The sequence below is a fragment of the Pelophylax lessonae genome (genome assembly GCF_965119305.1).
Source record: "Pelophylax lessonae genome assembly, chromosome: 4".
Classification (NCBI taxonomy): Eukaryota; Metazoa; Chordata; class Amphibia; order Anura; family Ranidae; genus Pelophylax; species Pelophylax lessonae.
In genome coordinates this window covers 563173808-563199860 of record NC_138771.1, presented here as the reverse complement: position 1 = coordinate 563199860, position 26053 = coordinate 563173808, and the positions used below count along the sequence as shown (strand labels likewise).

The 26053-nt window shown below is 41.7% G+C and overlaps 1 protein-coding gene across 2 annotated transcripts in view; it reads left to right on the top strand.

The window, feature by feature from the left end:
- Positions 1–8823: 8823 nt before the first annotated feature.
- The window catches only part of LOC309552440 (aspartate aminotransferase, cytoplasmic-like), a 67051-nt gene continuing 49821 nt past the window's right edge, over positions 8824–26053 (top strand). The window contains exons 1-4 of one of the 2 annotated variants that reach the window (XM_082253397.1): positions 8824–8916; positions 9007–9083; positions 14208–14377; positions 23572–23753. In XM_082253397.1, the coding sequence (XP_082109523.1) occupies positions 14260–14377; positions 23572–23753 (300 nt within the window). In that variant the 5' untranslated portion in view covers positions 8824–8916; positions 9007–9083; positions 14208–14259. Of the gene's footprint in view, positions 9084–14207; positions 14378–23571; positions 23754–26053 lie in introns of both variants that reach the window. The other variant, XM_082253398.1, reaches the window with a different exon arrangement.

Here is a 26053-nt window from a genome sequence, read left to right as displayed (position 1 = left end):
ATGGAGTCCGTTCACACAGCTCTGGGATGGTCACGGTCTGCACTGGAAAAGGGTCCTGTGCGTCTTTTGGTCGATTTCCAGTGTGAATTCAGCCAAAAATTCAAGCCTGATTCGCACCTGAAATGAAGAACAGGGATGTGCTCGACCCCTGATGTAAGCTGTGGCCGCAGCTAGTTTAAACCCGGCCTTACTGTTTTTGCCTACATTTATATTGCTTGATAGATATACATTTTCTCTATCCGGATCCTTAAAGACAACCTGTTAGAGCTATTAAACAAAGCAGACGCTTAAACCTGCACAGGCATGCTGCGCCATCGAGCTAGCACTACTTTGAGAGGTAAAAAGTGTCCAGTGTGCTATCTAGAACGGCCCTCTAGCAGGTTACATAGTTGCATAGTAGGTGAGGTTGAATAAAGACAATAGTCCATCCACTTCAACCTGTGTAGGTGTGTGTGGCTGTAATCATCTCACATACCCCTTCCTTTTTTTTTTTTTTTTCCTGGCATTGAATAAAACTTTATGGTCATTTTAGAAGCTAGTGACATCAGCTGAAGACTCTAGCTGGATACACACGGGCAGTTTTTTTTTTTTTTTTCAAACCAATGGGCTAAACAAAAAAAAAAACCAAGGTCGTTGTACTAACTAAACGATATTGTTGCAGCGATAGCCCCCACTCAGCTATGTGTTCTGACGGGGGGGGGGACTGTACAATGCGCCCCCTAGAATTTAATTATCAGCGCTTGGTTTTCCAGCACGTCTGTTCGTCCGGTCAGGCTGCTGCATACGCAAGCTGAATGTCAGCTGGTTTCTGTTGAACTGGTTGATATTTGGCCTTTGTATACCAGCCCTAACCTCTTTACGCCTAAAGAGTAAGACCAATCTTGATGCCTAAGCACAATTTTGCAACTTTGACATGTTAGCAAAACGCTACATTGCATCACAAACTTTGTGCATCCAGGTGAATTATGGCTTGGGTCGTGTGTGTGTTTTTTTTTTTTTTCTTGACCTACACAAAATAAACTGACACTGATGCTAATTTAAAAAAAAAATCCTGCCCAAAATGCACTAACCCTGACCTTTAACCCTTGCACTGACCTAGATCAAAGTTTGATCTAGGTATTTTCTTTTGTATTTTATTTTTTCTCCACTCTGCAAGGAAAGTGAAAGATATACATTTGTATATCTTTCCTCTCCATTCACAGGGAAACAGAAGGATGGGCTTCAGTGACTGACAGAGTTGTATAAAGTACTCGAAACCCATACTTGAGTGAAAGTACAAGTGCTCGATCAAAAAGTGACTTGAGTAGAAGTACTAAGGTGTATTGCAAGTAGTTTTTTTTCTTTTTTTTTTTTTTAATTTTGCTACTCAAGTACTGAAAGTAAAAGTACCAGTAGTTTTGAAAAAAAATTGCTACTCAAGTACTGAAAGTACAAGTACAGTGTTATGTAGTTATTAAAGAAAGAAGTCAAAAGTTTGAACATCATATTGTTTTTATTATTTCAAATGCAGCTTTTATTTATACATACAGTAGCTTTTATTTTCGTATGCGCTGATAATAAACATGTTTTGAGCTTCATGAAACCTGCCATCTACTGTTCTGGCAGTGGTAATTTTTATAATTGTAACGAGTAACTATGCAGCACAAAAAAAAAATATCAGAAGTATTGAAATCATTGAAAAAATGTAGTGGAGTGGAAGTGGGAGAAAAAAAATCTACTCCAGGAAAGTACAGATACCGCCTTTCGGTACTTAAGTACAGTAGTGAAGTAGTTCTACTTAGTTACTATACATCTCTGGTGACTGATCCCTGTGGTAGCCAGTCATGAGCTAGGAGATGGGGCTCTTGGTGAGACCCTGATCTGTGCAGCAGCGTGCTCCCAGTACAAAGAGATGCATATAGTAAATGCAGCCACACAGAAAGCCCAGTGTGGTGGGGCTTCATATGTGTTAGGTCGGTGGGACAGGGTTTTTGTTTTCAGCAAAACTATCTAGAACAAAGTTTCCAAAAGATGGGGGAATACTGTTTGTTGGAAATACAGGGGGTGGTTGTAGCCTCGGGTGCAACTGGGGGGCATTGAATAAAAATAGGTGATCGGTGGAAACCTAAAGATTGAGATTTGAGAACATTTTGAAAAACATTTGTACAGGTTTCATCTGTTGTGTAGAAGTTAGTTGTAATGATTACTTATTTTCCAAATGATGCACAAAATTCAAAATAATCGATCAGTAGAGAAGTCTGCCGCCAGGTCTTCAAGCCAAACTCCGGGTAGAGGAAAAAATCCATTGCAGTGGGTCAGTGCACACACTACAATGGTTAAGTGAAATACGTGTACTCCCAATAGTGGCGGCTGGTGAAGTTTTAAGATGGTGGGGTGCAAGACCCCGCCCTTCCATTTTTACCCCTCCCATTTCTCAAAAGCCCCACCCCTTATAGACTCCACCCATTTGTCCCCTGTATTTTGCTTGCGTGAACAAATTCTCCCAATATATCACATATTTTAAGGGGTCCATCAGTACTAGTATAGCCCATAATAGGGCCCCTATTATGGGATATACTGACTGAGAGTGGCACAGGCCCCCTAGCACAAACCCCACAGTACAGGCCCCCTTTCAATGCAGTGACCAGCATACATGCCCCCTTTCAATGCAGAGACCAGCGTGCGTGCCTGCCCCCTTCAAAGCAGTGTGTGGGCCCCCCCGAGGCATCACTTCACTTGCCGTCACCGTGCCTGGCGTGCTGCTCGGGACTCGGGAGACTCGGTCGGACGTCTTCTTCCTCCTCGACCTCCATGCGCGCCGTCACCGCGCCTGGCGTGCAGCTCGGGACTCGGGAGAATCGGTCGGACCTCAGACGTCTTCTTCCTCCTCGACCTCAGCATGTGTGCCGCTGCCCTCTTCTCTGATGGCGGGCGGGAAGGTGATGTTGGGACGGTGCGTGACTAATGACCGCACCGCCCCCCACGCGACGTCACCCAGGATGTCCTCTATGATTGGTCCAGGCTGGAGTCTTCACCAATCACAGCCAGGACATCACTGAAGTGGGGAGTGTCGGGGCGCATTGCTCTGCGCCCCGATGACCCCCAAAAGGCCTCAAATCGGCGCCTCTGCTGCAGGCACGTGGGGTGCAACCCCCCCCCAATAGCCACCAGTAAGTCCAGTGCCCCTAGTGGGCTGAAGATGTTATTTTTTTTTCCTTTTTTTTTTTATTTGCCCACAGATTGGGGGGGGGGGCGGTGCCCCTGCGCCCCCTATAGAGCGGCTGCCATTGAGGTGCAGGCTAGCATAGTATGAATACAGTGGACATTATTGCTGCAGGCTGCTCCTGTATCCCCTCTAGTGCTGCACTCAGACGGTTTGCATCACAAGAGGTAAAGCACAGTGGGATGTTTAGTCCTGTGTTCAGCCATAACTGGACTCCTGAGCCTCTCTGACTACATCTCCCAGCAAGCTGCTAATTAGGAAGGGGAGATTATGGGAGGTGTTTTCTTCTCATTGGGATTGATCAGTGAGCATCCTTGCTCATTCATGTCTTTATGGACCTTGCTTTGTGCACTGGTCCAAATTATTTGGTGGAGGGGAAGATTATGGTGTGGGTTTGTTTTTCAGGGGTTGGGCTTGGCCCCTTAGTGAAGGGAATTCAAGGCGTCCGCATAGCAAGACATTTTTGACGATTTTATGCGCACATCTTTGTGGTAACAGTTTGGGGATGGCCCTTTCCTGTTCCAACATGACTGCAAACCAGTGCACAAAGTAAGGTCCATATAGATATGGATAAGCGAGTTTGGGGTGGAGGAACTTGACTGGGCTGCACAGAGTCCTGACCTCAACCCGATGGGATAAATTAGAGCGGAGACTGTGAGCCAGGCCTTCTCTCCAACATCAGTGCCTGACCTCACAAATGCGCTTCTAAAGAAATGGTCAAACGTTCCCATGGACACACTCCTAGACCTTGTGGACAGCCTTCCCAGAAGAGTTGACGCTGTTAACGCTGCAAAGGGTGAGCCAACTCCATATTGAGCCCTACAGACATGACTAGGATGCCATTAAAGTTCATGTGAGTGTAAAGGCAGGTGTCCCAATACTTTTGACAACATAGTGTATGAACTACTTATGTTGCATACAATTCCTCACATTTCCTGTAGCTTGATGGATGCTTCCCACACCTCCATCAGCTTAGCAGTGAAACCCACCATCAACCATTGGAACAATAATTGAGATATCTATGCTCAACAAATACTGTATCAATATAAAATTGTTTAAATTTAACAGACTTGCTGAATTCTAAAAGCAATCATGGTCACCTAATCTATTTGATCCAGCTCCTTGCATGTATAGGTTGTCCAAAGTTTGTACTAAAATAATAAGTTCCTTGCAGTAGGGTTTGCATATTTCAATAACTTCAATCTACGATTTTTTTTTTTTTAATTCTCTTTATCCACTCCATTATTTTACTGTAGCAATTAGATTAATGTCACATAAACAATATCACACACTGATATTTTCTTAATAAAATGTCTCTTATGTTTGTGCATAATAAAAATGAAGAAAAGATGGCTCATTACCCAGAAAAGCAGAGGAGGAGGGTTATTCTTGCCTAAACTAGGATATGGAAGTTTTGTGGAAGGTGATTACTGTCCCCAAGTAGAGCGTTATCTTCATTCATCCTGTCCCCTACACTATGGCAAGTAGAGAGTTATCTTCATTCATCCTATTTGTACGTTGCATTAGTTCAGCAAGAGGAGACATGCATTGCATTCAAATTAAGGCTTCATTACAGAAAATGCTCAAAATCCAATAATCAACTTAGTATTAAAAAAAAAAAAAATGCATTTTTGCTTCTGGCATAAAAGAAAAACACAAAAAAAAACCTAATCCCCTTCTTAAAACTAGCAGACTTGTATAAAGTACTCGAAATTTCTACTTGAGTAAAAGTACAAGTGCTCGATCAAAAAATTACTTGAGTAGAAGTGGAAGTGCTCGCAGAAAAAGTTACTTAAGTAGAAGTACTAAAGTATTCAACATTTTTTTTACTTAAGTATTGCAAGTAGTTTTTTCAAAAAATTTGCTACTTAAGTACTAAAAGTAAAAAGTACCAGTAGTTTTGAAAAAAAATTTCTACTCAAGTACTGAAAGTAGAAGTACAAGTACTGTGTTATGTAGTTATTAAAGAAATAAGTCAAAAGTTTGAACATCATATTGTTTTTATTATTTCAAATGATTAACCTGTGTTTGTTAGTAGTTTCTTGATGCACTTTAAGCGCTGTAGCACCATTTATTTGTTTGTTTCATATTTTCTTTTTATTGGAAAGATTTGGTATAGCAACTTTTATTATACACAGCCTTTATTTTCCTATGCGCTGATTTACAAATGACATTATACACATTTTTTTGAGCTTTATGCAACCTCCATCTACTGTTCTGGCAGTGGTAATTGTTTTAAAAGTAACGAGTAACTATGCAGCACAAAAAAAAAATACTTGAGTAGAAGTATCGAAATCATCGAAAAAATGTAGTGAAGTAAAAGTAGAAGTAGGAGAAAAAAATTCTACTCTAGGAAAGTACAGATACCGCATTTCGGTACTTAAGTACAGTACTTAAGTAGTTCTACTTCGTTACTATACATCTCTGAAAACTAGTATCTATAATCTCAAGTATACAAAGACAGAAAGTTAGGGGTCATATTATGAATTTTTGCAAGTCTCAATTCAGTCCTACTTTTTCAGAGGGGGGACTTCCTCGCCAATGTGCTGATTAGATTTATTGTCCAAATAATAGCAGGTGCAGGATGGGTGTTCTGTTAAAAAAAAGCCGCTTTATCCTTTGAAGTACCCCATAGACCCAGTTTCTCTAAACAATATGGTCACTTGCTGACTTGGCACCATCCACAAGCAGCTCAACACTGAATCCAATACAATTTTACTTCAAATAATTGCATAATTTTTGTTTGAAGTGTAGGAAGACAATGACTTTCCTTAGGGTCTTTCACGCAGGCGGACCATTCAGATCAGCCTGTCAGTTTTTTTGGTGGATCTGAACGGTCCCCCCATGCATCTCTATAGGGCATCGGATGTCAGCGGAGACATGTCCGCTGACATCCGATCTGTCAAATCTGGACGGATGGAAACCCTATTTTCCATCCGTCCAGCGGATCGGATGAGAACGGACCGACGGTCTGTTCCCATCCGATTTCCCCATAGAGATGTATGGGGAACTGACAGCTGTGTCTCCGTGCACAGCACGGAGAACAGCTGTCCTCCTCCTGCTCGGCGGATCGATCCCCGCTGAGATAAACGGAGTCCGTCCGACGGACGGACAGTGTGAAAGAGCCCTAAGTCCTGTCCCTACTAAGCTGGAACACACTGAAGAAACAGGGAAGGTCTAGCTAGGAAGGAAGTAACTAGCCCTAAACCGAAGGGGTGGACCCAGGGAGACACCAAATCACATTCAGTAAGTAAAAATGTTGTAGTGGCCCAAAACCACCAATCGATGTCAGCATACATCATTCAGTAGTACAAACAAATGGCTACTGCCCCCACCTATAACTGGACTTGGCAGTAAGGAGCACATGGAAGGGCAATGCATGTAAAACAAAACCAAAGAAAATTCCCAGTTCAACTCACCAACCAGCCTGCAACCAACCAAATTATTCTGTCTTATAACAGTTTGTTAAAAACAGGGGTTTAGTTGGCACACATTTGTAAATACATGCGTAAGCTGCAGAGGCCGCAACAAGGCACCCTATTATTATCTGCAGTCCTAACTCTACAGTATATATTTTTGAGAACCTCCGTAGTAGAAGCACACACATTATAATGGATAGAGGGCAGGCGAGCCTGAGGGAGCCCACCCCTTCTTAAGGCACAGGGGAGCACCCAGCACATGGCACAATCGCAGCAAGAGTGTCCAGTGCGCCCCCCTCACCGGGGAGATACCAAACCACATAAGTAAACATGTTTTGGTGGCCCAAAATCTCACTAGATTTCAGCAAACATCAAACAATCGTAACCTGATCTAGTTCAATACAGCAAAAGAGAAAATACAAATCGACAGAATAATTGGAGATTGCCAATCAAATATGTCTTTGTTTGTGAGGTGGAAGGAGAGGATATTTGACTGGTTGTCATGTGATGGTTAACTTTCCTTGTCTTTTTTCTTTTCTGAGCATGCCCAGTCTTGCTAATCTGCTGTCTGTCGGCCGAAATCTGTACTGACTGGCGAACAATCGGCCGTTCTGGTGACGGCCAACAAATATTTTAACGTCTGCACGACAGATTCTGTTCGGCCGAAAATGGGCTGTTGGCTGTTGGAAGCATCATACTAACAAGCCTACAATCGGCCGATCGGTCGGTGGCCGAATATTTACGGCCGACAATCGGTACGTGTGTACGGGGCTTTAGCTGTCCCCAGGTCTTTATAAATGCAAGATGACTGAAGCTCAGGTCTCTTTGTCTCCCAACTGTTCCTGATTTCGAGGCAAAAAAAGAAAAGAAAGAGGCGCCTCTAAATGCAGACTAAAACAAACATATTTATTCCATAAAATATGCACTCACATTGTGCGTATGCAGAAAACGTATGTAAGAAATCCTCCTGGGGAACTCCAAGATGGATCCGGTTCAAAGAGTCATCCAGTCCGTGCTGCCAGCTGGGGAGCCGGTCTCCTCTTCGCCGCAGCCTGCAGTAAGCCGCGAAGCTGGAGCGGAAGCGTCCGTGTGTTGAAAGCGAGGCTTGGTCACTGACAGTTAGAATCACTCCCCTAGGCTTACATTTAACCCCTTGATCACCCACAGGGTTAACCCCTTCCCTGCCAATGGCATTATTACAGTAACAGTGCATATTTTTAGCACTGATTACTGTAGTAATGTCACTGGTACTCCCAAAAGTGTCAAAATGTCAGTTAGGTGTCTGATCTGTCCGCCGCAATGTCACAGTCCCGTAAAAAATTGCAGATCACTGCCATTACTAGTAAAAAGAAAAAAAAACAATAAAAATGACATAAATCTTTCCCGTAGTTAGTAAATGCAATAACTTTTGCGCAAACCAATCAAAATACGCTTATTGTGATTTTTTTTTTTTTACCAAAAATATGTAGCAGAAAACAAATTGGCCTAAAATGTTAAAAAATTCGATTTTTTTCTATTTATTTTGTTTGGGGAATGTTATATAGCAGAATGTGAAAAATATTGTTTTTTTTTTTTTTTTGCAAAATTGTCGCTTTTTTTGTTTATAGCGCAAAAAATAAAAATCGCACAGGTGTTCAAATACCAACAACAGAAAGCTCTATTTGTGGGAAAAAAAGGACATCAATTTAATTTGGGTACAAAGTTGCACGACCGCGCAATTGTCTATTAAAATAACGCAGTACCGAATTGCAAAATAGGGCCTGGTCTTTAAGCAGCAAAATCTTCCGGTCTTAAAGTGGTTAACTAGTCCTTTTTTTTTTTTGTATAATTCTCCTTTTACGGGGGCTTGGCAGGGGGCATGTCCTATTCCTACACACTTTTGCCAATAGGTGCTGATAGGTGTTCCTCATTCCCATCTCAAAACGTTGGAAGCTATAGAGATTCATGGTGTGAATCGTCCCTCAGAAAATCTATAATGTAAGTTTATAGCCAAAAATGCAGATTTTAACATTTGCAAAAAATTAAAATATTGCTCTAGAGGGGAACTGGTTAATCTGCCAATCTTTTTTCTCTTTTGTAGAAGGAGGACTCCGGGTAGTTGAGGCTGTGTTGACTGACTGCCTTGGTAACGAGAGTCATTGAGATTCTGTTGCCAGCCAACAACCAAGAAAAAGGAAACGGTTTCTGTCCGGACATAAGACTCTATAGACACAAAGCCCAGGATACTGACAGGTGCCCACAGGCTATGTGCACACAATAGTCACATGACCAGCACAGTGTAAACCTGTTTGATAGGTGAGGTTGTGGAATGATCTCCTACTATTATTACTGTACAGTGCTGGGTGTAAAAATGAGAAACTTGTCTGCGTTACCTCTCATCTCTAGGAAAACAGAAGCTTTAGGAACGCTCTAGAAACTTTTCTGATAATGGACGTCATGAATGAATGGTCTGCTTTTGGCAGGTAGGCAGCATTCTAAATATTTCTTTGGCAGTCTCTTATGTGCGCTGATTTTTCAGTTCTTTTCCTGTGGGAAAACATTTGTGAACAAAGTATATAGTTAGCTGTAGACTTTTTAATTAAAAGTAGTCTTATTTTATTGAATTGAATCATTTGGTTTTTGGTGTCGATTTGTTATTTTTAATTTAATTTGTAAATGGCTGGTATTCTTTAACTTCATATTGCCACTAAACATTGTCGGCGTATAATGCCAATTTCCCAAATGTTTTTACTCTATAGCAGGAGGCTAAGGAATAAAGTCTGCAGCTTTCACCGCTGCTTTGAACTTGGTTATTTCCAAAAAAAATAAAACATGGAAAAACAGAATTTTTTAAAACCGTTTTTTTAGAATAGAAAGCATCTTACCAAAAATAAAACCAATATTATACAGTCTTTTTTTTTTTTTTTTTTTTTTTTTAATAGAGTGAATGTCAGAACAAAAAAAACCTACATATTCAGTATATCTCTGCAATACATGCACAGTTTCCCTTGTATCTCTTTTTAAAACTGATCTTTACTGTATCTGAGCACCACAAATCAAAAACACTTTTTAATTCAGTTTTAATATTCAAAGCACAAAGGATAGTGTAGACTACCTAGGGTATTTGGTTACCATTATCCCTGGACTATGTAGTAGAAAGGGAGACCCCCTTGGGGTGTGTGGGACTTTATGGGTAACAAGTATCTTAGCCCGAAGGCAAGTACAATACTAAATTTATTATTGTACTTGCCTTCGGGCTAAGATACTTGTTACCGATAAAGCCCCACACACCCCAAGGGGGTCTCCCTTTCTACTTAATATTCAAAGCAAACTCCCCCATCCATCTATGCATCCATGCTTTATTTTTTTGAAAAACAACCCCTAGCATTTCTGGCTGTGGCCATCTTGAGTAAGGGAAAATTATTCATGTAGCATTTTACTTCCTGGAATCATTAGCTCATGTACTGTATGCATGCAGGAGCGTGTGCTGAGGTGAGAAAACCCCTCCTCCTCTCCTCCCCTTCTGAAGACACCCCGGATGTATGACATCATTTGCCTAGGCAGGAAACAAGGAAGTAACTGTAAAAAAAAAAAAAAAAATATATAAAACCACTAAATATGATGTACTTTTCTATATGTTTACTGATCAGTACGAGGATTAAAAATAATCAATGTTGATTATTGGGAGAGTGAAGTTCCACTTTAAACTCAGCTTTTATTTATTTACCAAAATACACCTGGGTGGTGTATGCCATAATGTGTTGGTTTGCGCGGCATATTAGCACATTATGGCAAACTTACCTGTCAAATAAAGCCTTCCAACACTGCACTGTCATCGCTCCAGCTGGTCCCAGACGCTTCCATCTTTACCTGGTCTTTTTGTGGGGTTTGCTCTCTCTGGCTGCTTGAATGGCCAGGCCACTATTACATCTCTCCTGCATGCATGTCACTTTACAATGGCACAGCGTGGGTGCCGTAAGCAAGGTCTGAGCTGTGCGCACCTCAGATTACATTCCCTCTGATAGGCTAGGAGAGACATTCAGTTACTTCCTGGTTTCTGTCTTAGGCCAAAATGATGTCATACAGTACATTTTTGGAGTCTATTTTTTTAACTTTATCTGGAGGAGGGACTTTATCTAAGCACACCTTTCTTTCTGCATGCCTGAGCTAAGGGTAGATACTTTAAATGCTACATGAATCATCTGACCAGATGGCTGCAGCTAGAAATGCTAGGAGTGGGAGGGTGTTTTTCAAAGTAATTTCTCAGTAAAAAAAAAAAAAGACTTGGATGCGTGGGTGAATTTACTTCAAATATTAAATGTAGCAGGTGCTGCAGATTCCCCCCGCTTGTTTTCGCTGACGGCAACTGTCAGGAGCGGGTTCTGAGGGGGAAAGACTGTTCCTGCTCTTCTTCAACCCCCCACATCGAGTTGCCACTGTCGGCACCGGGAAGAGCACCCCCGCACAGTGAGCAGTGACAGTGGGGAATGGAGCCACTTATCAGACAGGCTTTTCTCACTCCCTCTCCCCCTTGAGAGTGGCGCTGGACAGGACAGCCGCCCGGTCTGTTCTCCTCCCCATTGGCTGCAACAAGGGGACCAATCACAAGAGGGAGCGCGGAGCATCATGGGACACATAGTCCCAGGACTGGCGGCCCCACTTTGAACCCGAGGGAGCAAACTACAGCCCCCAGCATACCAGGCTGGACCAGGGAGGAGACTATAAAGACACTGCATGCAGACACCTTTATCCCATCTCTACCTGAGAGCTTTTAAAGGAAACACTTTGCATATGTTATTCCTTTTTGCTAGTAGCCATTGCAAAGCAATTACCCTGGGCCCTTCTTTAGCTCCTTACAGATTGTTGTTTCATAAACTTTGCCATTTACTTTCTAGGCCCATGGCATCAGGATTTTAAGAGAGCAGTTTGATACGGAAAGATCACGACGAAGGCACAACATGTGTAATCAACCCAATGTGACAATAACCACTATGCTATACTTAACTACAATAAACACCAGGACACCATTTTGGAGTAAAATTGGCCAAAGCGGCCATTTAATAACAAACAACCAAATATAACAAAACATTCCTTAAAACAGAAACAATATTAGTAATACAGTAACCATGAACATAAGGTTGCCGATCTTTGGAGGCACACAATATGAAACATCCACTTTGTATCTGCTTAACTACTTACACGGTCCCCAGCTGCACCACACCAGCTCGGAGACAACCCCAACTCTTTTGCAGATACCTCACAGTTCAACCCACCAGGTAAACCACCATTAACTGGCATTCCACATGGGACTCCATACCTTAGATGGGTCTCAAATATGATAATCACAGCAGATTTTACAATGCCTCCAATGATCCCAACCGCCATACCGCTATAACCATAAAAAGGGAATTGATCTAGTGCAGGGATGGGAACTTTCTTCTTCAGCGTTCTGTCTCCAATGCCTGAACTTTGCAATCCTGCCTTGAAGACCCCTTGGAGTCCCTCCCATCACTGTGCGTGCACCTTCCTATCTTCATCTTATAAAATTAACCCTCTCTATCCCTGATTCCCCTGTTTGAAGAGTTATGTTAGCCCCTCGCTATTTTTTTGTTTTTTTACTTCGGGCTTCTCTTTCTCTTCCCTTTTATACCTGGGTTCATAGGTTCTTCCAGGGCTTACAGGTTATTATGTTTGATTTATTATGACCTTCCTTTGCATTGCATATCTTTTGTATTTTTGCTAAGACAAAAGTTTGAGATATATCTGCATTAACCACTTGCCGACTGCCTAACGCCGATCTATGTCGGCAGTCAGCCCCTCACAGGCAAAGTGACGTAGGGCTACGTCACTAGCTTGTGAGGGTCTAGGGAGCGAGCGCGCGCCCCCGGAGGCTCGCTCCCGCGTGGTCACGGACCCCCCCGCGCATGTGACCGGCGGACCCGATGTCCGCCGGCCACTTTGCGATCGGCGGGGGAGAGGGAGAAAGTCAGGCGGCTTGTGTAAACAAGCCACCTGTCATTCTCCTCGGTGTAAAAACACTGATCACACGGATCTACTATGTAGGTCCGTTGATCAGTGTCCTTACAGCTCAAGCCACAGCCAATCACAGTAGAAAGCACGCCCCTAGGGACACACACAGCCCCTCCCTCCCAAATAAAGTTAACCCCTTCACTACCAGTGTATTTTTACAGTAACAGTGCATATATATAGCACTGATTACTGTAGAAATGTCACTGGTAACCCCAAAAGTGTCAAAAATGTCAGTCAAGGGTCCGATCTGTCTGCCGCAATGTCGCAGTACCGCAAAAAAATCGCAGATCGCCGCCATTACACGTTAAAAAAAAAAACAACAAAAATTACAAAAATCTTTCCCTTTGTTAGTAAACGCGATAACTTTTGCGCAAACCAATCAAAATACGCTTTTTGCGATTTTTTTTTTTTTTTACCAAACATAGGTAGCATAAAACAAATTGGCCGAAATTTTTTTTTTGGGGGAATTTCATATAAAAAAATGTGAAAAATATTGCTATTTTTGCAAAATTGACGCTCTTTTTTTGTTTATAGCGCGTGATCAAAAAATCGCACAGGTGATCAAATACCACCAAAAGAAAGCTCTGTTTGTGGAAAAAAAGGACGCCAAATTTGTTTAGGTACAGCGTCGCACGACCGCGCAATTGTCCGTTAAAGTCACGCAGTGCCGAATCGCAAAATACCCCCTGGTCAGGAAGGGGGTAAAATCTTCTGGGGCTTAAGTGGTTAATGTTCCTTTCTGTTGTTGCCTTAAAAATCCATAGTAAAATATTCTTTTATTTTGTTACAAGTCCAGTGTCCTTTGCAATTGGGTTTGCAGTGGTTTTATTTAACCAGGTATGTCAGATGGGCTGGGATTGTTCTTTCGGGTTAAGGCACAGAATAGAAAACCCAAAATTACCAAGCAGCTCATTTTGGGGGTGGCGCTACACGAAAATGAATTAAATTGCGTTTTTGGTGCTGCTTAGATACAGTTAAGTTCTGCTTCTTGCTCTTGACCATAAATACTTTTGCAAAGGTTATTTTATGAATGCTATGCTTTCAGATGTAAAACACAGCACGGGCTGCTTTGATCTGCTTTGCCTACAATGTCATACCTTCCATCTATATGAGATGGGAAAAGGGATGCATTATTGGACGAAGAATATACAGTATGTGAATTACACTTCCTTGCCACACGGACCACAAAGAATAATGCATAAAAAATGATTCAACCCAGTTTTTCTTATCCCTGCTTTTCCTTTATTTTGGCTTAAATACTTTTGGTTTAAAAAAAACAGAAAATATATAAAGGTTAAATTAAAGATTTAGTGCAGCAAAACACTTTTATAGTTAAATACATTTTTTCGTATCAAGATCCTTACATCAGACCAAAAAGAGGGACAACTGAGGAAGAATGAGGAATTTGACTCCAAAAGATAGGCATTCCCTCAGAATGAGGGATAATTGGGAGCTATTTGTATGTAACCTGGAGAGACCTCAAAAAATCGCAAAGCAGCCTTAGGCCTTTTACATAAACCCCAATTTTAGAGTAATTGTCAAACTAACTAATGTAGCAAATTTATATATTTTTTCAGCAGTGAAGCTGGTTTCTAACTGGTGCTTAGTGAAGAAGCATAGTGAAGAAAGATGACAAGTCTGTCTGTGTTTATTGACGTTCCAAAAGCTTCGAAGTTGGGAGATGAACAACAGGAAGAGGCTTTTCTCAAGGACAGAAACCGGAGGAAGATATTTCTGGGGCAAAAAGGTTTATTTATTTTTATTTATTTATTCAAGGTATTTATATAGTGCCATCAATTTACACAACACTTTACATATTATAAATTATACATTCACATCAGTCCCTGCTCAAAAGGAGCTTACAATCTAAAGTTCCTATCTCACATGCATACATACACATTAATGTGGCCAGTTTAGACAGGAGCCGATTAAACTACCAGTATGTCTTTGGAGTGTGGGAGGAAACCAATGCAAACTCCATGTAAGTAGCACCATGGTTGGGATTCAAATCCACGATCCTAGTGCTGCTAGGCAGAAGTGCTAACCCAGAGGCGGAACTACCAGGGTCACAGCAGTCACACTTGCAACTGGGCCCTGGAGTTCCACGACTGTGGGGGTGCCCACCGTTATGTCACTGTGAGAGGAGGGGACTCGCCTCCGCCCACCCGTTCTGTCACTGCAAGGGGAGGGGGCGGTCACTGCGAGAGGAGGGGGCTGCCCCTGCCCACCAGTTCTGTCAGTGGCACAGAGCCTGTTCTGATAGTCCCTCCTACCTTACACGGATAGGAGACCGCTGATCCTCTCCTCCCGTCCCTTTCCTGTGTGCACCGCAGTAAGTGTGAATGATCACATTCAGCTGCTGAGCTTCACCCTTCCTGCTGTGCACACAGAGGGGCGGGAGGAGAAGATCGGCTGTCTTCTATCTGTGGTAGGTAGGAGGGACTGTCAGTACAGGTACTGAGTCTGAGCGGTGTGAGAGAGACACTCTCAGCTCATCAGTGTAAACAATGTACTGACAGTCTTGCTGTTTAACGGCTCTCCTTTCCTCACACAGACACAGCATGGGAAGAAAGGAGTGCCGATAACCGACAAGTCTGTTTACCTGGGATCAGCTGATCACATGGTAAAGGCCCACTCTGATTGTCCGAAGAACACAGCAGTCACAGAGGAGCATGCTAGATGCGCGCCCCAGGGGGCACGTGGGAGGCAGGATTTTGGGAGGATGTCCAGGGGAACCCTCCCAGAACTGGAAGCCCGGAGCTCAGATGGAAAGGGGGGGGTCAGGGGGGCCCTTAATGGTTTCTTGCACCAGGGCCCTGAAGGTTTTAGTTGTGCCTCTGTGCTAACCAAAGTTTAGGACTAAATGTGTCAATCAGTTGTGTAAATGGAAGGTTTAAAGTGATTGTAAAGTCTTATTTTCTTTTTTAATAAAAATAACAAACATGTTATACATGCCTCCTCTGTGCAGTGATTTTTCACAGAGCAGCCCTGATCCTCCTCTTCTCGGGTCCCTCTTTGGCTCTCCTGGCCCCCTCCCTCCCTTTGAGTGCCCCCACAGCAAGCAACTTGCTATGGGGGCATCTGAGCCGAATCACAGCTCCGTGTATCCATTCAGACACGGAGCTGCGGCTGTGTCTTAGCCAATGAGGACGGGAGTCCCGGACAGCTGAGACAGTCGTGGACATCCCTGGATCGAGATGGGGCTCAGGTAAGCATCGGGGGGGGGGGGGGGCTGCTGCACACAGAAGGTTTTTTTTTTTTATCTTAATGCATAGAATGCATTTAGATAAAAAACCTTCTGCCTTTACAACCACTTTAACTACTAAAAATCTTTAATTTTGGTTATATATTTTAAACTGTTAAAAAAACCACCTAGCCTCCTCAAAACACTAACATTTGTTCTCTCCAATGGCTGTGAGCTCCTGCACTGTTTGTCTAGCTGGTACAAATCTAGTGCCTGGCGGCCCATGCTTGCACGCTAATATCCCATAGACGTCAATGAAGTGTTGCTCTTGCACTACAGGTATGTCCCTTTCAGGTCTATGGGATTCAGGTCTATTACTGTCCAGCAGCAGTTAGCCCGGCACTGGGCTGCATACAGTGCATATTACAATATAGATAATGAGAAGTAGATTATATATGAAGAGTTAATTTTCATTCAGTGGTTGTATTTCATTTTAATTATTTTGTATAGCAGCAACAAATTCTAACCATTTTTCTGATAAGCAAGTTCTTATCCATCTTACTTCAGGGGTAAACTTTGTTGGAACTTGAAACTAGGCATCCTAATCAGGGTTGCCAACCATCAATAATTTGCAGACAATTTGTTGTGATTTTTCACAACTGTCTGTAAATATCGGGGGATGAATTTGTCATGCTGTGTTGACTTTTTAAGTGTAAACCAGGCAAATTACTTGTTATGGGTATTGTCAGTGTTTCCATATTGTGTTTCTAATGTTTAAATATCAACTGTCTTAGTTTTTTCAGGTTGTCAGAAAAACAAAGTGCTCCGTCAGTAAATTTTCCAGTCCCAGTATTATAAAACATTCGACACAACGTTAGTGACCCCCCTTACTGACGCACTAAACATCCTCTCTAAGCAAACCAAACCATCCGCAGATTTCCTCACCGCACATATAACAGTCATCCCAAAAAAGGACAAAGACCCAACGGATTGCGCCAACTTCAGACCCATCTCACTTTTAAATATTGACGTAAAGCTTTTAGCGAAAATTCTAGCCAACAGATTAAGACCCCTACTGCACCTTATCATCGGACCTGAACAGGTAGGCTTTATGCCTGGCCGCGAGGCTAGAGACAATATTATAAAATCCCTCAACCTGATCCATGAAACTCGTAGAGGTGGACTGGAAGGCCTTATTTTATCCACAGATGCCGAAAAAGCCTTTGACAGGGTGGCCTGGGACTACCTGTTGGCCACTTGTGAGCACATAGGTTTGGGCAATAACATGATGAATTGGATCGGATCTCTATACACTGACCCAATTGCAAAGGTCAAAGTTAATAACATCCTTTCATCTCCCATACACCTGCACAATGGGACGAGACAGGGATGTCCTCTTTCTCCGATCCTCTTTATCTTAGCCCTAGAACCCCTGATCAGACATGTAAATGCCGAACCGGCGATTCATGGTTTCCAAATTAGAGGTAGAGATTATAAGGTATCAGCTTATGCGGATGACCTACTATTCTACATTACCCAACCCCATATTTCTATACCTAATTTGAACCTCAAATTTCGAGATTTTCGCTATTTGTCCAATTTCAAGGTTAACCACTCAAAATCGGAAGCCATGGATATTTCTCTGTCCGATAAATTAAAAAAAATGACTCAAAGTAATTGTCCTTATAAGTGGGAACCCAGATCCCTTAAATACTTAGGTATTAAGCTCACCCCCCATATTGAGTCCCTCTATGGTGCGAATTTTGAACCACTTTTGAGGAAAATTAAGGGAGATCTACACAACTGGAATTCTAAAAATTTTTCCTGGTTCGGAAGAGCCGCAATATTAAAAATGGTTATACTACCCAGGTTGCTTTACCTGTTTCATGCGCTCCCCATTAAAATTCCCGTTGCTTTCTTTAAGAACCTCGCTCATACCCAGAGACAGTTTATATGGGCACATAAAAAGCCCAGAATTAAATTACAAAGACTGCACATACCTAAACCCAGCGGAGGCCTAGGTTTACCTGACTTTATGAAATATTACCATGCCACTCATATTACCAGGGTAGTAGACTGGCATTGCCATGCTCACCAAAAAGACTGGGTGGATTTAGAAAGGAAGTGCTCGAAATTTCCAACCCAAAACCTGATCTGGTCGGACCCCTCTAATTACCCTGTCGAGGTCAAGCATCACCCACTAATATTTAACACGCTATCAATCTTCAATGGATTAGCTAACAGACACCAACTAGCCACGAGTCCAGGCCCCATGACGCCAATTATTGGCAACCCAGATTTCCCACCTGGCGCAGACTTTAATTATAAAAATTCAGAGGCCCCCATATCAGATTCCATTTTACGGGTTAAAGATTGCTTTCAAGGAAATAAGGTACTATCTTTTGAGGAGTTTAATAGAAGTAGACCTGTGGACAACAAAATTTCTTTTTGGAAATACCTCCAAATCCATGACTTCATACGAAACCACAAAAATAGACTTGCTCTAACAAAACCTCTTACGGCTTTCGAAAAACTTTGTGGGGACCAGTTACCTTGTTACAAAACCACTTCACAAGCATACAAATGGATTATGTGCAATCTGACACAGACTCCAGACAAATATAAAATAATGTGGGAAAAAGAGTTAAATTGCTCAATTTCAGACAAAAAATGGGAAAAAGCGTGCGTTTTTACGCACAAATGCTCACTGAGCACGAAAATTCAAGAAACATCCTTTAAAATCTTGGCACAGTGGTATATCACCCCGGTGAAGCTACAAACTTGGTCCCCGCATCGTTCCGATCGCTGCTGGAGATGCCTGAAACAAAAAGGCACGTTTGCACATCTTTGGTGGTCTTGTGATTTGATTAAACCCTTTTGGAACAGGATCATAGATCTTATTAAACATATAACTGGCACTTCTATAGTCCTTGATGCTGCCTGTTGCCTACTCCATGTAAACAGCCTCTCATATAAACAATATAAACACTCCTTGGTTAGGCATCTACTAAATGCTGCCAAAGCGGTAATACCCATTCAATGGAACACACAAAACACCCCTTCTGCCAAAGATTGGGCTGATAAGGTAAAACTTATACATGATATGGAAGAGACCGTTGCTATTAGAAAAGAATCAGATGCTGCCTTTCATGAAATGTGGAGACCTTGGGTGATTTTTACACTGTCTGCTGATTTCCGCACAATGATTCCACACTAATCGGATCTAACACTTGACCTCACTGTAGTTTGATCCACTGTCACTTTGCTTATTGATCATATAAGCTAAAGATTGCAATTTTGCTATGACTTTACAAGATTACTTTGATTAGAACCCCCGACCCTCTTACCTGCTCTTATCATCTCCTCACTCTCACCCATCTTACTCCTTCTCTCTTCAATCCTTACCTCTTCTTCTCTCTTTCTTCCTTCCTTCTGGCCTTCTAGGCCTCCTGGTGTAGTGGTCCTTACCAATCTACACCATTACTGGTCACGTTGGTTGCCTACTTGTTGTCTGTACTAGACTTGTCAGTGTACAACGCTAATATTACATATTCCTCAATTATTATGTACTGAAACGTCTAAATATTTTATGCTGATATGCTACCATACTGTTTACATCATTATTTGTTACTGTTGACTAATTTTCTCAATAAAGCTTTTATTGAAAAAAAAAAAAAAAATAAATTTTCCATGTTTTTTTAGTAAAAGATACTGTGGGATGTTAGCAACACTGCTCCTAATGCCACAATATCATACTTCATTCTGGGGCATGCTAATAGAGTGACATCCCTCCTTCCCAGGTTAGCTGCACTGCATATGTAACTATTGGTATTTCCAGACTCTGATTACAGAGTTGCATTAAATTGATTCACAATCTTTTCCCATATTCTTTAATTACTTGTATATTTGCTTTACACATTGTCCCTACACTTGTTTTATGTTCTAGGCACTGTGCCTATATCAATACCTAAATGGAACTCTGGTTGTACTTACAACAGTCCTATAAAGACACATGTACTCTGGTCTGGATTGAGTTGAAGACAAACAACATTCCAGTTTACAGTATCTTGTCAATTAGAACAAGCTACAGCACCTAGAGAGCATCCAGGAAAATAGTGTGGACAGTACATAAAGAATTAGGTAGCACATCTATTTGGAACTGAATCCACTCCCTCAGATCTGACTGCAAGAACCTGCAAGAAAATAGAGCTCTTTAACTACGATATGTGTACATAGTTGCATAAAGCAGGATAGAACATTGAGCATGACTGAGATCTTCTATTTTTTTTTTTTCTTCAACCGTACATTAGCATTACAAAAGCATTGTGCTTCCAAACAATATAGCACGTGTTAATTTATTCATCAGGGATACAAATAAAAAGAAATGGAAAAAAAAAAAAAAGACAGATGCCTTTTCACATTCACATTCTCAAACTTTTGTCTGTAGGTCCACTCTTCGAAAACTGAGCTGTTCATGGGTGCAATTATTCAGAACATTGCATATTTCTTTAGAATGAAAAAGACAATCAGACAAGGATTTAAACTATAGTCATGAGTGAATAGCTTTGTTATTCAGCTAATAGATTTTTTTAAATTATTCAAATACCCAAATTATTATTTATAATTAAAAATATTATTATAATTATTTATATCATAAATAATTATTCAAAGTTCCTCCACCTCAAACTTGCTCATCCATGTCTTTATGGACCTTGCTTTGTGCACTGGTCTAAATCTTTTGGTGGAGGGGGGATTGTGGTGTGGGGTTGCTTTTCAGGAGTTGGGCTTGGCCCCTTAGTTCCAGTAAAGGGAACTCTTAAGGTGTCAGCATACCAAGACATTTTGGACAATTTCATGCTCCCAACTTTTTAGAAAAGGTTTGGGGATTGCCCTTTAATGTTCCAACATGACTGTGCACCAGTGCACAAAGCAAGGTCTGTAAAGATATAGAAGAGCGAGTTTGGGATGGAGGAACTTGACTGGCCTGCACAGAGTTCTAACCTAAACCTGATAGAACACCTTTAGGATGAATTAGAGCGGGGACTGTGAGCCAGGCCTTCTTGTCCACATCAGTGCCTGACCTCACAAATACGCTTATGGAAGAATGGTCAAACATTCCCATAGACACACTCTGAAACCTTGTAGACAGCCTTCCCAGAAGAGTTGAAGCTGTTATAGCTGCAAAGGGTGGGCCAAGTCAAAATTGCACTCTACGGACTAAGACTGAGATGCCATTGAAGTTCATGTGCGTGTAAAGGCAGGCAATATTTTTGGTAATATAGTGTATAGCGATGGACGAACATCGGACGGGGCGGTTCGCGAACGCCATCCGCGAACTTTCTCAAATATGCACGCGAATTTATCTAGATAAACACACAAATTATGACCAGGATTCTCCATGATTCTGCATGACAATATTAAAAAAAAATACCAATGAGGCATTTTATTAAGTGTCCACAATAAAATACTTCATTTGATATTTTGCTCCTGTGTGTGCCTCAATCAACATGTGTTTGTCTACATTCCCTTAGAACACCCATGCCTGTTTCAGTAAGGTATGCAGTGACATCTGTTTGGACTGTGTGCATATACATGGGTCTTGCTCAACTGCCATTTGCAGCAAGGGATACTCGGGAACAGTCCAAGCAAGTTTTTCTGCACTTTTTCTTTCAGCAAGGCAGCAAACAAACACCCAGGGCCAGATTAACGTAGGGGCTATTGGAGCTGCAGCTCCAGGCCCCTACTTTAATATAGGCCCAGTAGGGGCAGACTGATTGTTCGGCTCAGGGCCAGTAGGAGGGCCACATTCTGCAGCAGGGGAAATATGACAGTGGGAGGTTCATGGGTGCGGTGGTAAGGGCAAATACAAGCACCAATCACCCTCTTTGACTCTCTATGAAGCAGCTGAAAGCTGCTTCCCCTCTTCTCCCTCCTGCAACTTTCAGCTGCTTCCTTTGTGAGCCATAGAGGGAGATCAGTGCTCATAATTGCCCCCACCCCCTGCACCATTCACCCCAGACTGTCCATCATATTCCCCCTGCTCTCTGGGTACTGATTCTTACCGTTTACAGACTGTGTTCATTCATACCTGAAGCCCTGAACCAACAAAATCCTCAGCACCAGGCCCATGATGTTCTTAATCCAGCCCTGCAAACACCAGTGCACATAGTATAAAGTCCACAAGTATAAACACAAAATATCTGCTCTTCTGAGCTACTACATTATCTTGGGTCCGTTTCCGACTAATCGGGTGCCCCCTATTGGGTTTTCAAACACAAACAGGCAGCACTTGTACCTTTTTTATCTGCACTCAGACTTTTCTGAGTCTGCAGACTGCCAGAGCACATACCTCCCAACTTTTTGAGATGGGAACGAGGGGCACCTATGTACGTAGGCATAGGACAACCCCCTGCAACGCCCCTTAAATGAAAATTGTACAAACAAAAAGATTAGTTAAAGTGGGGGTAAAGCAAAAAAAAAAAAAAAAAAAGATCCTGTTCCTTTAGCGCATGTTATAGTGCTTGTGCTGTGTCATTTGGCTCTTTCTATCATCTACAATACCTGTCTGATCCTGTTTGGTGCCCCCCCGCTAAGCCCCTTATACCATTGTGAGTTTGCGTGCCTCCATCATCCCGCTCTCCATCTCTCCTTGCTCCCTCTTTCTCCCCACCACCTATTCCCCAGTCTGTCAGCTTAGATCTGCTCCCCACTCCTCCCCTCCTGCTGCTAAATAACTGTGTGATATTGCTGCAATCAACTGTTTACATCAAGTGATGCGCCCTGTGTATGTGTTTTCATAAAAAAAATATGCTATCTTATTTCATGGCGCCCCTCTCTCCTCCCCTCCTCCTGACTAGCATTAGCAGAGGATTCTCAGCCCTGCCCACTGTAGGTATCAAACCGGGGGAGGAGAACGGCGAGCAGTCACGAAAAAAAGATATACAGGGGCATATTTTTTTAAAAACACACATGCTGGGCACATCATTTATTGTAACACAGGGGATTGTAGGAATATCACACAGTGGCTTTACAACAACTTTAAACCCACAATTGTTTTATTTATATTTTAACCACTGCTATTCCTTTTTATGCTGACTTTTGAATTTTTCATATGCATAACTTTAGAAATTGGATGAAAGATTTAGCACTTGGAAATACTTTTTGAAAGATAAAAAGTGAATTTTATATATAAATCAGACCAAAGTGAGGGACAAATGGGGAGGAAAGAGGGACAGAGGGACTTTGTTCAAAATCAGGGACAGTCCCCCTAAATCCTCGACCGACAGTTGGGAGCCAGAGTGAAACAAAGCATCAGTCAGCTTGCATATACGTATAAAGGCCTGGGGACAGCTAGTACAAATAATGGGACTAGCTACCAGGTAAGACGTGGAACTAGAAATTGAGACTTTATCCCACCTAAAGCATTACAAAGCCTATTGGCTCCAGGGTCCAAAAAAAACATAATAATCAGAGAAAACAAAAAGTTTGTTTTCTCCTGGAGACCCTCACCATGTTTATTTGAGAAACCTAGGCGACACATACTCATTGTCCTTCCTTAATCCTGCCACACAATGCAACATGAGATACATATATAGTATAGAATATATATCCTGAATATTACTAGTCATTTGTGATCATTTTGTGGACATTTTCTAGTAGCATCTGTGTACAGTTGACCTATGCAATACCTTCACCTGTGCTACACTCTTGTGCACAGAATGATCAGTATCTGTTAAGTGATCCCTTTTGTTCCACAGTGTTTTTGTCTGATGATGGTCTGCCATGGGTTCCTTTGCCAGTGAAAAAGGTATACTTGCAGATACTCAATGATCCGACACGAAATTATGAAGATTTGCCAGTAGGTGGAAACCCAGAATTCCTCCGAGGAGTGACGGAACTGGCTTTGGGAAACAACAACAAGGCCATCCTGGAAAATAGGGTAAGTGGTAGCTTTTCAACAGGAAACCACATATCAGATCTTTTTTTCAGGTACAATTCAGTGTTGAAGTTGTATACCAAAGATGGTTACTGAGCTAGAATTTACTTATTGTGCTATCTATTAGGTTCTCTCAGGTTCCATCTATCAGGTTTATTTTTCACCCACTATTTTACTCTGTACTTTGGGGTTTTATTAAATTACAGAATAAGTGTAAGTGATATAAAATATACATTACTGATTTGTATGTCAGCTCTATTAGAATCACTAAAATGTAATCGTTATAATATTTACAATACAATCCTTAAAAAAATTAATTGATTCTACTTTTCTTTACATATATTTGCACCCATGATAACAATTTGGAGGGACATCTCCGATCTTCCATAGTAGAGTTTTTCTTTATTCCATTTCTACTTTGTCTTAACTCTTACAAACAATCCTTGTTTTTCTGAAGTTCAGTTCTTTCTTCGGTATGTCTGATCTTTCCACATTATTTCCATTTTCTATCCTACCACATTTTTTCTCTCCATCTCCATCTCTCTTTTGATCTTAATTACTATCTCTCTCTTCTTGCCTCTACTAGATTTTCTCTTTCAAGATGTCTTTTGAAGTCACCCCCTAACTAATTTCATTACTTCCAAAGCCAACACGCAACATGTTTTGCCATTAATTTAATGGCTTCCTTAGGAATATTAAACCGTGTTCTATGTGACAAAGTGACAGTCCTCGGTGCAATCTTGATCATAATTGTGTGCAAAATTATTGCAATATCCAAAAAGCAAATGAGGCCATTTCCAGTAAAGAAAATCCAGAATCCTTGGACTTACCTTCAGTCCTCCTGAGATCATTACTGATTGGCCATGTCTGCTACAATTCTGTCTTTGCAGAAAGTAGCCCTGGCCATGTGCTTACAGCTCACCCATTCATTCCTGTTGCTGGTCTGTACTTTCTTGGCACACAGCCATTCAGAGGAGTATATGGCTCGAGGCATTGGAGTAAATGGGGCTAAGGTTAAGTATTTTGGTAGGTGGCTGCCACGCAGCTGGAAAGCTTTGAAAAACAACTTCATTTTAAATGAAGTTGACCTTTAACCAGTTTTCTTATACTATGCTGTGAGAATGTACATGTCCCTAAATGACATCTTAAAAAATATTTGGATATCTTGCTCAAACATTTTTCCTCGAATAACCAGAATCATTTTAAGTTTGTACTTGAAAAATGACAGCTAGAAACTCCTGTGGGTAAAACCTTTATTTTTTTTACTATGTCAAACCCCACTCCATGCTAAAAGTGGATATTGAATATCAAAACCAAATGAGTATAAGTGAAAGCTGCCGTAAGTTTAAAAAAAAAAAAAAAACCCTTTACCAATAATAAGTATAAGGTAATCCTTTTAAATAATGTGCTTATTTACAAGATAAAAAATATACATTTAAAAAATATACAGGGTATATATATACTGTATCTACAAAATAAAATAAAAACAGAATAAACAATACATTAACCTATAAATATGCTAGACCACCTATGTGTGTAAAAACAAAGAAATGTACCAAGTAACAATCTAATAAACACCCAAACAGTGGCCATTAATGAACCCTAGTCCACATAATCTTTAGTCCTTGATTCACACACTTTTAATCAAATTTCTTATATCCTTTTATCCACCAACATGGCTTCAGATTGTAGAGTGCAGCCTCCCACCACCTTATGGACATATACTCACCAGCTACAGTTGCCCAACCAGCCAGTTTGGGCTAAAACAGTGTAGCACCCTCTAGTGTGCTACTAGTGTTAGTGCAGGCAATTTTAAGTTATGACTCATGGTCGGCTGAAATTGGATCAGAGTTATTGTGGGTCAGGCTGGATGGCTCTACAAAGGCAGGTGTCTGGTTCCTCCCCCTGGACCTGGAAGCTGGTAGAAGCTTCTAGAATGGAGTGAGTGCAGGCCAGAAGGTACTGCTCTACATACTTGAGGTAACCTTGCCAATCCCCAAGCAGAATGTCATAGCAGGGAGGTTAGGTCAGCCCTTTAAATATGGTGGAGCCAAGACAGCAGGGGAGTCGGGTGGAAAATAGAGTGTTGAGGAGGCTGTCAGTGGCCATGGAGGGAAACCCCTGGGTCTAGGAAGGCTCTGCCTCCAGGCCAGGCTCGAGCTGGCTTGGTAAGATCCTATCAGTGTCTCAGTTTGAGGAGAAATCTTACCTAAGGAGGACAGAGTGAGTACATCAGCAAACCCAGGGATTCACAAGCGGAAAGATTGCCAAATGTAGCAGGATTTCTGAAGGACAGTATTTAA